We start from the raw sequence: 16,033 nt of genomic DNA, 5'->3' as shown, positions 1-16,033 counted from the left end.
ACTATGACGACACAATATACTATTGATGACAACAATGGTGATTTTGCATGATTAAATATGAAGACAGCTATGTAATCCTAATATAAAGCGTTAATGGGGAATAGTACAGTCTAGATTGGTTCGTGCCATTTCCGACTTCTCAAACATGTGTTTGACCTAAGAAATTCTAACCTTGGTCGACTTAAGAAACACGTGTACGACCATGATGGATTCTTACCTTGTCTAAACTCCGAAACTGCTGAATCTTCACGAACATTTTTAAGATGTGTGCCCTCGGCATGGATATATCTTGTATTGCACGATCCGCCCTCAAATTTCTCGGTGATATTTGGTGTCACCCGATCAGTAAATGAACTACTACCATGTTCTAGTATTGGTTTAGCATCTAAATTCGGTTTTGTGCCGGATGAGTAGCCACTGCAATCTGATGTGTCCATGTAATTACTTTTACAGTCATATATAATTGAATTATCACCGTCGTCCAAAGTCTCACTCACTCCAGACGAACTACAGCCATATTCAGATATTGTTTTAGTTTCATAATTCGGGCGTTTACTGGAGGGGTTGTCACGACAACCTGAACTTTCCGTGGTATCATGTTTACGTTTTGGTCCACCTGTGGGAAGAATTTCATTTTTTACTATTTTGATGATATCAAAGCACAAAGAATAGTTCTATAAAAAAAATTGCCCATAAAAAGACTATCAAATCATAAATACTTACTGACGTTGTATATGACAGTAGAATGTTTACCAACAACGGTTGGACCGTCACCTGTCAAAGTTAGCCGCATATCTGTTTGTTGATGCTGCTGAATCATCTCACTGTTAACTTGCATGACACATCCTGAGGAAATAATTAATGCATACGGTGTTCAAGCTTAATAGTGTTCGTAGCTATCAAGTATTATTGCTGTTTCGATGCTCTAATATGATATTTTCATAAGACTTTAAATCGGTATTCTTCAACACTATCAGAAAAAAATTGTTAAGAAAATGCTATCACTTCATTGTTTATTAGCAATGCTTTAACGCTATCAGAGTTAGGTAAGAGTTGGGACAGGGCGATGCTTACAAGGCTTTCTAGCTATAGTGCTGTAACAGGACTTTCCTTATATTCGTTATTGACGACAGTAACATAATGATAAATCATATCTTACCTTCTCTAAGTTTTCCAACTGACTTATCGTCTAGTGCATCACGACCATGACCACTGTCAAATGTTGCAATGGTATCTGGTACAGGTTCGTCCCGTTGTGAACCATTTCCACCATCAGCTGTTGCTATGGTTTCTGGTGTTGGGTCATCCCTTTGTGAACCATAGCCATGGTCAGCTGTTGCTATGGTATCTGGCATAGGTTCATCCCGTTGTGAACTATTCCCACCATCAGCTGTTGCAATGGTTTCTGGTGTTGGGTCATCCCGTTGTGAACCATAGCCACGGTCAGCTGTTGTTATGGTTTCTGGTGTTGGGTAATCCCTTCGTGAACTATAGCCACGGTCAGCTGGTGCTATGGTTTCTGGTGTTGGGTCATCCCTTCGTGAACCATAGCCGTGGTCACCTGTTGCTATGGTATCTGGTGTTGAGTCATCCCTTCGTGAACCATAGCCACGGTCAGCTGTTGCTGTGGTATTTGGTGTTGGGTCATGTCTTCGTGAACCATAGCCACTATCAGCTTTTGCTATGGTAAAAGATGATTGGTCAATCGTTGTCGTGGTAGGGTCTTCTTTATCCCGTTTGTTCCTTTCATCATCGTTCTCCATGTCATCTGTGGCTATATCATCTTGTCAACCTGTAAAAAAATATCATTTTACGTTACTCGAAATCAACATCGATTTGTGTTCTCAAATTTAACTTACTTTTGATGGACCTAAGTTGGATTTGTTTTGTTTTGTTTAACGTCCTATTTAAGGTCATTTAAGGACGTGCCAGGTTTTTGAGGTGGAGGAAAGCCGATGTTACCGGAGAAAAACCACCGTCCTACGGTCAGTACCAGGCAACTGCCCAACGTGGGTTTCGAACCCGCAACCCCGTGGTAGAGGGCTAGTGATATCGAGATTGACGCAGTTTCATAAAGGCAAAGGGAAAATTCTTTGGTCGACATCATTATTTATTTGGAAATGTTCTACTCCCTTATCCGGTATGACGTCTGGTGTGTTTTATGCTTTCTCTCATTAGTGATTGTCGATGCCGTAGAAAACGTTTACTCTTCCACAGTACCTGGGACTTCTAGTGGTTTATCTGCAATATGCGTGAATATTGCCATTTTCATTTTTACCTTGCCCTTGTTCCATTATTATGTCAGTATTCTTGGTTGTCTTGTTTTTACATGTTCACATTCATTAAAAGGAATTTCTTGATTGTTAATGAAATGAAATAATCATTATTGCTATTTCATTTGTTATTTTGGTTTCAAATATCCAATAAACTTCAAATCATATTGTAACATATTGATCTAGTAGGAACAATGTGTTAAAATCAATATGTTTTTAGCTTCAATGCAGAAATATGTAAACTTGCTTTTTTAGTACCAGGTAAATAGCTCAATTAAACAGATAAAACATAGTAAAATTGTTTCGGCATGGCATACGCTCACTTGCCATTTAGACAGGTGAGCTAAAATCAATAAAGCGGTTTAATGGAATATGTACGCTATTGGTGTTAAGCTTACAGAGACAGGCATACATACGGTATCAATGAAAATGTACAAAGACGGGATATATACAGGAATGATGTAAAGGGAACACATACAGCGCTATATACTGTAATGATATCAAGAGAACAAATAACAGGCTATATATAGGAATGAAGCACAGGGAACACATACCGGACCAGGCCCCGCTTGTGTGAAAATACTTGTGTTGCGAATTTCCTCAAATCTGAGGATTTCCTCAAATTGCAGGAGATTCCTCAAAATGGCTTGCAAAATCCGCCCTCAACCTCAACTTTACCTCAAATTTTGAGTTTTCCTCAAATCCTGAGATTTTCCTCAAATCCACTTGTTCAAAAGTAAAATATGCAGTTTTTCTCAAATAAATTTGAGATTTTCCTCAAATATTTGAGGTAGCTACAGAGCAACCTCAAATATGGTTCATTTAGGTCGATTGAGACGCAGAAGAGGACAGGGAAGGAGAAATCGTGTGTTTTTTCCCAGAGTGAGTCTCGGAGGAATGTCAAGTGAAGAAACTTTTAGTTGCTTCAGATTTTCGCTAGATACATTGATATATATCACTAGTCTGATAGAAACAGCTACTATTGCAAGGCCAACAAGGAGGAATTCAGTCCCCATCACAGCTGCAGCAAGTGCTTCTTGACTTAAGTTCTTACCCTCCGATTTCTCGCTACGGGAGCTTTCTTTAAATTGATCGGTGATTCAGTTGGTAGAGTATCCGAAAGCCAAGTTTACAGAACAGTATATTCTATGTGCTTAGTAATCGTAAGTTTGGCAAGAAGATACATAAGTATGCCATCCGGGGGCGAAGCATCAAGGGTGAAGGCAGATTTCTCCAGGATAGCAGGTAAACTTTCATTCGCAATTTTGGTGACGACAACATCCGGCTAATATTTAATGTAAAAATAAACCCGAAGTCCGGTTATCATTATATGGCGTGCAATAAAAAGCAAGCAAAATCACGTACTATCACGTCCAAAACAATGCCACCAAAGTAATAAAATTCCTTTGAAACATTGGTTTACACAGGTATTTGGACCGTTGTTTTTCCAGAAAGTGATATGGTAACATTAGTATTTAATACAAATAACTACCGTCGTAAAAAAAGAAAATCGCGCCTTGTAATTAATGTCTTAGATCTACATATATATATATATATATATATATGCCCAAATGGTAAAACTAGTTGGCACAAAACAGGAAATGTCCAGTAAAGATTGTTTAAAGTGTATGATATTATATCAAGTTCTGCACTACCCATTTGCTTATATGCATGGACAAAGTAATTTCATGAAACTGTTCATTACACAAACAGTTAATGGTTTCTAAATACACTTGGATTTGAAGTGAAAATGCATTTTATTTTAATAAACATTTCCCTTCAATCTTGTGTTTACTCAGAATAGAAGAAATGTCACAACCAGAGAAAAGAAAAACAAATACATCTGTACTGTATCATATCAAATTCATAACAAAAAATATGTTTTTTTTAAGCACAGTATTCAAATTCAATAGAAGTACAATAATTATTTTGATTTACATATACTTGCCTCTGAATTTAACTATAAATCGTTCAAATAAGTTAAATAAATTATCAACAAGTTAAAATAAGAAAAGACATATTATGATTTTGGAATTTGAACTTAGAACTTAAAATTTTGATTTCATTTAAATAAAATACATAATCAAATTTATGATTTGCAAATATATATATAAGCCTGCAGGTATCAATCCCACTATTGTAGACTGCAGTCAATTACATATATAAGAGCATGGATATTACAACTCCAATTATATTGAAAATAATTAGAAATCAATATTTTTGTTTCGTGCTTGACCTAGGCTTCTGTTCCTTGAAATATGAGTCAATACATATTACTCATACCAAAAAAAATTATAGTCTAGCTTTTCCCAAAACATGCTTAAATATATGCTCAAAATAATTTTAGTGACAAATTGATACAAATAGGCAAGTTAAAATGTGATATTGGCCTGCAGATATATTTTAGCTAGGTCATGACAGCTAATATAAGTTTACATGAAAGTGGATAAAGGATAATTTATGATTTCAGTTTATGCATATACACTTATGTATAACTTGACACAAAAATGTACACAGTTTCAATTCAATCTGACAGCATGCAACTCAATAACACTGTCAAATATGGACTTTAAACAAATATTGACGCCACTGCTATTAAATATTTGTAGTGATGGTTGTAAACTCGCTTTTATTTAACAAATTAATTGAACAAATTAAATAAGGCCAAAAAGTGTGATTTCTGTATATGAATTTAATAATTATTACTATAAACCATCCCTATAGGGTAACAGAACAGGACACCCTGTGGTAAAAAAAAAAAAAAAATCAAAAAAAAATCTAATATTTTGAAAAGTACCTTAATCAAGTCTCTTTCATCCATGAAGGATATGTTTGATTTCTTCATATCTGGAAGTTTAGAAGTTTCGGCAATTTTACGCTTTTTGGTCCCACTACTTAGGCCATTGTGGATCAGTCATAGTGCCAATATATATAAATATATATATATACATATATATATTTGATCGATTCACAAAGTTTCTACAAGTTTTATTCTATATATATATATATATATATACACATGTACATAAATATATAAACATATATGCTATTGCACAGATATCCCATTCTGATACTTCTATTAAAGTTTGTGTTATTTCCAATAGCAATATTCAATATAATTTCTGTTTTTGTATTGAGTTAACTAATAACACGGGTCCCCTACTTTAAAAAAAAAAAAACTACAGACCCAAGGTGCATTAAATTATATCAATTTTAAAGGACTTGAATTGAAGATCCTTCTACCATGTGTAATATTTGATTCTACCATATATTTGGAATTGAATATAGAACATTTTGAACTGTTATTCAGTCACTTCAACTCATTTTTGGGCAAAACCGCTTTGGACTGAGGACATGTACTTATAACATATGATTTGAAGATCTGTTTATAGAGAACTGTTAAAAGAAATTCATTTAACAGTTAACACTGTGCGCTTTTAAAAATAAAATATGAATCAACTTTGGGATTACATCAGTATATAATTATAATGTTCTGTCAATTTTGTAATATCTGGTTGAAAGTTTAAATTTAGTTATTTATATCAAAGTTTTTTGAGTTGTCAAACTTTGAATTATCTTATATATATTTTATTACTATAAAAACAAAGATTTTGTCTTGGACCAGTGATATACTTTAATTTATAATCAGTGTTTTTGAGTTATCATAGTTCGAGTTAATTAATTTTGATTGTAAGTACATGTATTCTCTTGTCTCCACTAAATCAGAATTTGTAGCAAATTTAAGTTAAACCTACTAAGAGTCAACACCATAGACAATTACTCTCCTTTTGTAATTATGATTAATTGTAAAATAATTATAGAAATTCTATAATCTTCCAGGCTTTCGAAATTAACAGCAGTTGTTTATAAGGTTTAAATCATATTACACTGTACATTTACATGTGTTCATAAACATTGTAATACATTTGGTTTAAATTTGGTTTACTTCATTTAAAGGGTGATTCCATCATTAGTTTAAATTCAAAGGTTAGGTCATCAAAATTAAACTTAATGGAAAATATGATTTTTTCCCAAATAGTAAATCTTCGAATCTTTAATTTACATAAATCAAACGGTTTGACTTGCAGGGTAATTAACACAAGTTCTCCAAATTCTAAGTCCTAAAAATTCTTTATTCCTACCAAAATATCATTTTTTACTTGAAAGCCAGTCAGTATTTTTGTAGGATTCATCATTTTTCTGTACATTTTGGCATTGATTTATTTCCCTGTTCAAAAGTGGATTTCACCAGTAAAAAATGTACATGGTTCTGATATCTGAAAGAAGGAATGTCCCTCTAAATTGAGTCTCATTATATAATGAACTGCTAGGGTCATTTAAGAACATGCCGGGCATTGGAGAAGTGTTGGTACTTCAAACACCTAATTAGAACACACACAATAAAACAGTCCTTGTATGTTTTGACATTGAGTACAAAAGATTGTTTTAACTTTCCTTTTTATTAATTTCAGGCAATATTTTGTGAAATAAACAGTTACTATACTTAGCAATAGAAATCTTATCTATTACTCTCAACAGTATAATATGACAATTATTTTATAAACATTGCAAAGAATTATTTTTCAGATAAATTTCATTTAAAATTCAATCATTATTCTTGGTACAACTTACATATGTGCCATGTTGATCTATGTTTATTTCTGCTGACTAATGTAGACTAACTACACATGTACTAAGCCTGCATTTCATCAATGATAAAAATCTAGGGTTATCACATGGGCTTTATATACTATACTAGAATCTAGACCCGGACATTTTAAATGGTTACTAGCCCCATGTTCTGTAGATAATATAACCTTCTTCTAATTATAATAAACATTGCGAGTCAGACACATCGTATCATCTGTAACTAACAATAAAAAAGCTGGGACGTAACCGATAGGCACTTGTTTCCTATGCATATGCCTAGCCTAGTTGTCTTTCGGCATGTTATTGTTTACAATGTAAGTCAAGTGCCTGTCGTAAGCCTAACGTTAACGCTGAGAAAATTTATCGAAAAGGCGGCCTAAATATTTACGATAGAATCGATCATAACACAGTGTTATCGGCAAATGCCTACCTTTGATCAGATCAGACTGGAACCACATACAAAAATAATTAAAAGGACCCTATACTGAGTTTAATTCCAACGTTAACGTACTCGTATGTCTTGTTATGTACAATGTATCTAGGTCAGACGTGAATGGAGACGATGAAATTCGGTAATTCCCGATCGGTTACGGACGACATGATAAAAATAAAAGCGAAAACATACCGCTGTTTTGTTACTTATTTTTCATCTGAGAACAAAAGTCATATATAACTAATGTTTAAACACTATAGTGAGACTTTGGTGTTGATATTGTTCAAGATTTTTGCCCATGGGAATACTACATCCGGTTTTGAGCCATTCCGGTACCGGTTTTTTGAACCATACGATTTTCTTTGTTCGTATGTATGGGAAGGGAGGCAACTCTTGTTGGAGGTACCGTTTTCCAGTATTTAGAGAGCTGCGCTCTTATTACAGTGCTAAATTCATTAGTTATAGAACAGATATTTTATTATACGTTTACACTAAAGATTTATATGAGTGATTTTCCATTAGTGGGTGAAGTTTTTAAAAAATGATATCTCACAAGGGAAACATTTATTCTAATATAATTTTAGGCATGGCCTATGTGAGAGCGCAGCAATCCCGGTGCCCATGGAATTCGAGAAACAAGCACACATAATCTAGTCTACTAGAATAGTAAATCCCACGTGATTTGTTTCATCTATGCGGAACGGTAGTACAGTTTCCGATGGTGTGAAATGTAAATCAGACTGGTCGTATCACTATGGCAAGCCAAAGTGGAAAAAAGTCACTATTTATGGATATCCATAAATGAATTATGGATATCCATAATTCATTTATGAATATCCATAAATAATTCTTGATATCCATAATTAATTATAATATCCATAATTCGATTTATGGATATCCATAGTTCATTTATGGATATTAAAATACGAATTATGGATATTTACAGGCGATTTATGAATATCCATAATTCATCGCGTTTTTTAAATATCCGTAAATCATTTTTAAATATCCATAAATCAGCGACCCCTATGTCTGGTTGCACTATTAGAGGAGTTCCGAAAAAAAGACATGCGCATATTAAATTTCCATAAATCAGTGAGGCGAGTGTCATTTACGATCTAAGAACCTCGTTAAGCACCTTGCTCTGATTGGCTGAAAAACACATTGCCAATATATCGCGCTCGTTTATTTGTCAATAACAATAGAAAACGAAAGTAGCTTTCAATACAGTTCGGATACACGTACATGTAGATTTACTTTTCCACCTCATCCACAACTTCACCGATAGATTTTATATTTAACGTTAATCGCACAAATTACTAATCTTCCATCTAAAGAAACCACAGCAAACTTTACGTGCCTGAAACAAAATGTTTTTGTTGTGATCAGACATCGTATATCGTCGCTTTGTTTTTTTAAAACCGCGATCTCTTATTGTTCATACATTTTGTATATTAATTTTGAGATCCCTCCAAACTTACGTTGTGGTTTCAACAAGTTTTATTTTGACAACAAAAGGATTAGACAACAGGCAGTGTCTTTATATCAATATACATTTGCATAATAAAATAGTATAATTTGCTTTAAAGCGAAAAAAACCCAAACATTTGACACTTTTGACTGCCTTTTCGTAAAACATTCAACAGTTTCAAATGTTTTTTTTTCACCAACAAGAGTAGATACATATACATGAATATTGAAATACAATCCGAACCATTTACTACTATGTATACGTACGCAGCATCTAAATAAATAGGCTGTCTTCTCATAAGTTGAATCACCTTCGAAGTTGAAGTTGAATATTGAAATTGGACGTTTTAATCAGATGAATAGAATTTGTAATTGTGCAACTCTGGTGATATTGAAGACGAGTACCGTTTCATTATAAAATGTAGCTTTTACGCAGATATCAGAAAACGTTTCATCAAACCGTACTACTAACGAAAACCTAGTATGCAGAAATTTGAGCAACTTTTAGAAACAAGAAATATTAAAGATATTTCAAATCTAGGGAAATTTATCATTTTCGACAACAAAAGACAATTGTTTCTAGAAATTTAATAATGATAATTGAAACTAAAAATGAAATCACTCTCTAAACTAGCGCTGCGGTAACTGTTTGGCAACACAATTATTCAGTAATTTATATTGTTACATATGATCATTGTAAATTTGTGAAATGTGATTGTTAATACAAGTAATGATAAAATGATTATTAAATAGTCTTTGATTTAAGATAATCAATTCAAAATAAATATATAAATCAATTGATACGTTTTAAATATAGGTCCTGGAGGCTATTCCTACCCCTAGGGACTTATAGCTTCTAAAAAAACATTTGCATCCCCACCCTATAAGCATTTATAGTATTGCTGCATGGGCATCAAGAAATAAACACAATCCTGTTGTAAATATAGGAATTGGGGTATTTCCCCATCCCTAGGGACTATTATTCGATTTATGGATTTATGGATATCCATAATTCGATTTAGGGATATCCATAATTCGATTTATGGATATCCACCATTCTAATTCTAATGATATCTGAAATGCAAATGTAGCAAGCCACCGTATTGTTTACACTAACAACATTTTGAGAAATTATCACCTGTTGCTCTAACGCAAAAACATGGAACCAAAACAAAATAAAAACGAATTTGTCAACAAAAATGATTGTTTCAAAAGTTTTGACCATCTTTTGTGTATCATTGCATCAGATAATTGTATATGTCGGGTGATGTCATGTCTATAACTAACACCGGTCTATAACTATCTCATGTCTATAACTATCCCCTGCCGATATTTTACACCTGTTTATAACTAATACATGTCCATAACAAACAACTGTCTGTAACTAACACCTGCATATAACTAGCATCTGACTATAACTACCATCTGTCTATAACCAACACATGTTAATTACTAACTTGTCTATAACCGACACAAATCTATCACTAGCACCTGTTATTTCCTAATAAATTCACGCAATCGAACCTAACTTGGGATATCTAATTTATTTATCGAATAGACATTGATGTAATGGAAGAATTTAAAATGTCACAACAAAATGGTTGTCTCCATCTATTTTCCCCCCGTATTTCGGTTTGAAAACCTACAAAAAAACGCAATCCCCCCCCCCCCCCCCCCCCAAAAAAAAAACCCCAAAAAAAACCAAACAACACAAAACAAAAACGGAACAAGAAACTTAAAGAGGAAAAAATACATCAACATATCAATGTGCATGGACACTCCTGAAAGAGTACAAGGAAATAACATCCGGGAGAGTACACGTTTTACACGTCTTAGAAAACTTATAGTTTTGCGAGCAATGGCTGACTCATTGAAGACTCTAGCACGCCTGTGCCAAGAGCTGCGAAAAGCGTTTGAGCAAGGGACATTCTTCTCAACGGAGAAAGAAAGGAGGGTCGTAATCAGGAAAATGGAGGTATTTTGAGTGGTGCTAAACAAGCCGTTTTAGTTCATGATAACATATTCAGACGTGATGAGGTGGGCCTCATGAAGTCGACCCGTGAAAGTCGCTATCAACAATTCTAATTTATGTCTAATTTGTCAGATCAGAGTCGATTTTGGTTTGGTTTGGTTTATTTTGTTTAACGTCCTATTAAAAGCCAAGATCATTTAAGGACGTGCCAGGTTTGGAGGTTGAGGAAAGCCGGAGTACCCGGAGAAAAACCACCGGCCTACGGTCAATACCTGACAACTGCACCATGTAGGTTTCGAACTCGCAACCCAGAGGTGAAGGGCTAGTGATAATGAGTTGGGATACCTTAACCACTCGGCCACCGCCACCAGATAGATAATGTATAATGTTAACAATTCGGATTCGTAAAGTTGTTTTTATTTTTTCTCGTTGACCTATATAACTAAAGGCTTACACATTCGGAAAGCCCGGTATGTTGATACCGGAAGTAAGCGGTTGCCATGTCACTACAAATGACGGTATACATTCTGTCACATATACAACAATTTGGTTTTGCAAACGATATACAGACAAATGCCACACATAATATTAATATAAAATGGTGGTAAATCATACTATTATCGTTGTAGGTAACAAACTCAGAAGTTATTCAAATTTGTCTTTTTGTTACCAATAACTGAATGACTTTATTCCAAGACCGTGTAAAGTCGAGGTATGTAGTATTTCATATTTTGCATAAGTCAAAAGCCATGTTAGAAAATAGGGCTAATAATATTATGTTTATATCATTATTCAAAATCCACGAAGGGGCAGTATACAAACATGCTTATTGTATACACACATATGAACATCATAAGGAAGATATTGTAATAAACTTCAACCAAAGGTAAAATATGAGGACTTAAACACCAACCTGTGTGGTGTATATGACTGGTAAACCTCTGGTACACCCCACAGTAAATGTCAATATTACATCTTGTTTTTTGCACAAGAAGTATATTAACACGACAGTATTCCATTCAGTCATTTATATTCCGTTGTTCTAAATGTGTTTGATAACTTAATGTACCACAAATATTATCTTTAAGTACAAATGTAATATGGCAGGCGTAAGCGAGACGTACCATGGGATATAGGCTGTGGTGATGTTTATAATTGTTGTGTTATGACGGGTGTATGTGGTTACCAAGATACGCAATTTACATACGAATGATCTAAATAATTAAATTTAAATCACTGCTTGAATACAGCTCTTTCAAATGCCGGAATATAGACGACAACAGTAAAAGGGTATTGCTGTATGTCTTAAGATTGGGTACCTATACAATATAAAAGAAAACAATGTTCCTTAAACATCTTTAGATAAAGTATCTTTAACAAACTCGAGGGAATGGGGTATGATCGTGTTTTGTTTTTGTTTCCTTTTGTTTTTTTATTTTCCTTTTTTCTCGTTCGTTTGTTTGTTTATTCTTTTTTTCTTCTTCAGTATAACCATTTAAAAGGAAGCAAGAGCTATCGCTCCAATAAGTTTTAGACCTTTAACAGTAACGTGCATACGTGTGTTACAATGCAAAACTATTGTAACACAGTGTACAGGTAAGGCGACTCATTTGGGCCACTATAACTAGGAAGCCTGAAGTTGGTTCCGAGTTCCGAGTTCCGTTTAAGGACTCACACAACTAAATCAGCCAATCAGCTTATGTTTCACGTAAACCAAGTCCCTGAGGAGAATGTGTTTCTTAGGTTTGAAGCTGTTTTCCGGAGTAATTAATATATGAAATGGGTACTTTCTATATACGAGAATAAAGTGTAGGGTCTTGAGGTTTGGAAAATCAAAAATATACACTCCTACTGAAAATAGAATGACGTAGGATTCGAGGTGTAAAAAGGCGGGAATTCCCCAGGTAGGGGTTCCTCAGTGTACTGTTAATGTCGGGGTTACTGTCTTCCGAGTACCCGTGTGCTCTTATATGCCATTAAACCTATACAATAACGGCATTTATCCGATAGAAAAATCTTCAAACTTTAATTTGATATAAATTTCACATCAATTGAACTTCAAACGAACGAATAAAGGGATTGGGTCACTAGTAATAACATATAGTAAATTATTTAGTTGTGTGAGTCCTTAAGTAAAACAGAACTCCAGCTTCGAGTTCCGTTTAAGATAAACGTATATGGGTTATATTTTTGTATTTTCCTATGCAAAAAAAAGCTTGAAAAATTAAATAAATAAATAAAAATGGAGACGATTTGTTAACAAGAATACAAGTTATCGCACGGAAACAAACGTATGAATAAATTTAATAGTTTCGCGGGAACAAAGCAATATGTCTCTCCGAAACTTACGGGGAAGACATAATTAATCGTTATCATTTATTCTATTTGTTTATATGAATAATTCCATTATTGATATCATTAATTCAAGGAATAAAGTGATATCAATACGAATTGTTGATATAATTTATTCATTAAATAATATCATCAATTAGAATTCATGATATCGTTAAATCATTTAATGATACCATATATTCGAATTGGTTAATCACAAATTTTTAGATTTAATCTAATCATTCAGTCTAATCATTGGCAGCGAATAACAAGGAAGGCCTTTGGCAACAGCTCCTTAGAAGTTTCCTGCTACCCCGCGTATTTCTATGTTTCAGGTGCCAATGAAAGAACTGTTCATTATTATTCAATGAAATTGTATTTTTTTTATTTGTGTTGAATAAAACTTCAGTAATACCAATTAAAGACTTTTTTTCCCATGCGTCATATAGACATTTCACCTCAACAGTAGAAGCCATATTGAAAAACAAAATGGTGTATGAAATACAGTGCACTCTGTCCAAATCGGACTCTGTCTAATCCGGATATTTGCCAAAACCGGCCAAATAATTTGGTCCCGAAAATTCCCTTCTTTATTTATAGTAAATAACATAATCCGGACTCTGTCTATTCTGTAATCAAGCCATATATATTCCGGCCCCATTCCTTCTGTACACTAGTAAATCTACTCTGTATAAACTGGCGTCGGTCCCATTCATGTTTCGCCTTTCGCGGTGGCTTCCGGGGCTCCAGACGGGTGTCTATGTAATTGTAATTACCGCACAGGTAAATTATCGATTGACAATTGCCATCACCGTTCACAGGTGGCCACGGCGGGATAAACACCTGAACAGTTGTTACGTACAATAAAGAATGAATTATTGTCAATGTATCCCCACTGTGTTATGTGTTGGTAAATGTACATGTATCGTATTTGGCTGAAAACATGGCGACACGCACACCCGTTAAACGGTCATTAACAGACGGAGAAAATTCATCGCCTAAAAGGACAAGAAAAGAATTGTCCCTGGACATGAAATTAGACCTCTTAAAAAATTCTGAAGTGTTTCCTAAGCCTACACAGAAGGACTTATCTAAAAAAATACGGGAGAGGGACTTCAACAGTGTCAGACATCTTGCGTCGTAAAGATGAACTAAGACGTCAATACAGTGAAAATGTCCCTTTAGCACGGAGAAGATTTAATAGTGGCTCCAAATACGGAGATTTAAACGAATTAACACTCAAATGGTTCTCGCCAGCTAGAGCTAGGAACTTACCTATTAGTGGTCCACTGCTGCAAGAAAAAGCTATGCGATTTGCATCTGATCTTGGTCTGACAGATTATAAAGCTTCTAGTGGCTGGCTTACTAGTTTCAAGGAGCGTAATTCTATTGGATTTTACAAAGTCTCAGGTGAAAGTGGTGATGTTGATGTCAGTACTGTCGATGATTTCAAATCCCGTGTTCCCGAACTGGTCTCTGGTTATGATATTCGAGACATTTTTAATAGCGATGAAACGGGTCTTTTTTTCGTGCCTTACCAGATAAAAGTCTCGCCGCGAAAAAGGAAGCTTGTAAAGGTGGAAAATTAAACAAAGAACGTCTGACTGTCCTTCTAACCTGCAGTACATTGGGAGAAAAATTAAAGCCACTTGTAATTGGAAAATCCCAAAATCCAAGGTGCTTCAAAAACATTTCGAAATCCAGATTACCAGTGGACTGGTATGCTAACAAAAAAGCGTGGATGTCGGGAGATATATTCACATCTTGGGCGAAGGCATTAAACAATGATATGCGGAAAGCAAAACGCAACATCCTTGTGTTTTTAGATAATGCGACTTCGCATGTAAATGCATTGAAATTAACCAATGTCACATTCAATTCTTTCCTCCCGGAACCACTTCAAAACTTCAGCCGCTCGACCTCGGCATCATCAGAGCTTTCAAAGCAAGGTACAGAAAACGACTAATGAGTCATTTACTAGCAAAGCTGGACTCCGTACAAAATGCTACAGAAATGACAAAATGTGTTACTGTGCTAGATTGTGTATACTGGATCAGCGCAAGCTGGAATGAAACGACAGACATTACAGTTAAAACATGTTTCATGCAGGCCGGCTTCCCCTTCGTGGACCCCTCTGCACAAATGTACCCGGATGAGGAAATCGTGGATGATGATGACGACATACCGCTTGCATTACTGCGACTCACAAACATAGATCTCGCGACTGCCGCAGACATTGAGGACGAATTAGAAATTGAGGATAACTCCTCAGACTGGGAAACTACACTTTTAGAAAGTGTCAGAGGGGTTGATCCTTCAGACTCAGACGACGAGTCTGAAACGGAAGACGAAAGCAACAATGAGACTGATCTCTGCTACGGTGACGTATTAGACCTAATTTATAAAATAGAAAAAAATTGCGAAAAAGGAAGATGACCGGTACTTACCACATTTAGCTGAAATAAAAAGAATCACCGAGGATTCGATAATATTGAAGAAGGCCGTGTCAAAACAAAAGACAATCAGTGATTTTTTTCAACCAATGTAATGTACTGTACATGTACAAAAGTCTAACGTTTAACATAGTGTCGTATTGCCAGTGTTGATGAAACGCGTTAATCAATTCAGATATTGTATACACAAATAAAACTCAACGATACGTTTCTTATAAGATATTTTTTATTCATTTTTTTTTTTTTGCATTCAACAACGATATAAAGTAGTCTCTCTACAATTCGGAACTCTCTACAAACCGGCCTTATTTTGTGGTCCCAACGGTGTCCGGTTTAGACAGAGTGCACTGTATACTTTGCAGTTATTGCTTAGTTTGTGTACTTTAACTTCACACATATAGATACATCACCTACAAATAAAAACTCATATCCCCCTCCATGGACTCACATT

General features: G+C 34.7%; 2 protein-coding genes across 2 annotated transcripts; one reads left to right on the top strand and one right to left on the bottom strand.

Annotated features, from left to right (window-relative positions):
- Nucleotides 1–217: 217 nt before the first annotated feature.
- LOC117318654 lies at nucleotides 218–1,787 on the bottom strand (the record flags this gene model as incomplete). The annotated part of the gene is made up of 3 exons (XM_033873615.1): nucleotides 1,160–1,787; nucleotides 724–846; nucleotides 218–616 (listed from the first exon to the last, which is right to left on the bottom strand). Coding segments are annotated over exons 1-3 (1,126 nt in total), but the record flags the coding sequence as incomplete, so codon positions are not given.
- A 1,676-nt stretch (nucleotides 1,788–3,463) lies between these two features.
- LOC117318652 (major centromere autoantigen B-like) lies at nucleotides 3,464–15,514 on the top strand (the record flags this gene model as incomplete). The annotated part of the gene is made up of 3 exons (XM_033873614.1): nucleotides 3,464–3,518; nucleotides 14,315–14,559; nucleotides 15,041–15,514. Coding segments are annotated over exons 1-3 (774 nt in total), but the record flags the coding sequence as incomplete, so codon positions are not given.
- Between the last annotated feature and the right edge of the window lie 519 nt (nucleotides 15,515–16,033).

The sequence above is a fragment of the Pecten maximus genome, unplaced genomic scaffold, assembly GCF_902652985.1.
Source record: "Pecten maximus unplaced genomic scaffold, xPecMax1.1, whole genome shotgun sequence".
Classification (NCBI taxonomy): domain Eukaryota; kingdom Metazoa; phylum Mollusca; class Bivalvia; order Pectinida; family Pectinidae; genus Pecten; species Pecten maximus.
Note: the sequence above shows the minus strand (reverse complement) of the source record. Positions and strands in the feature narration are given on the sequence as shown.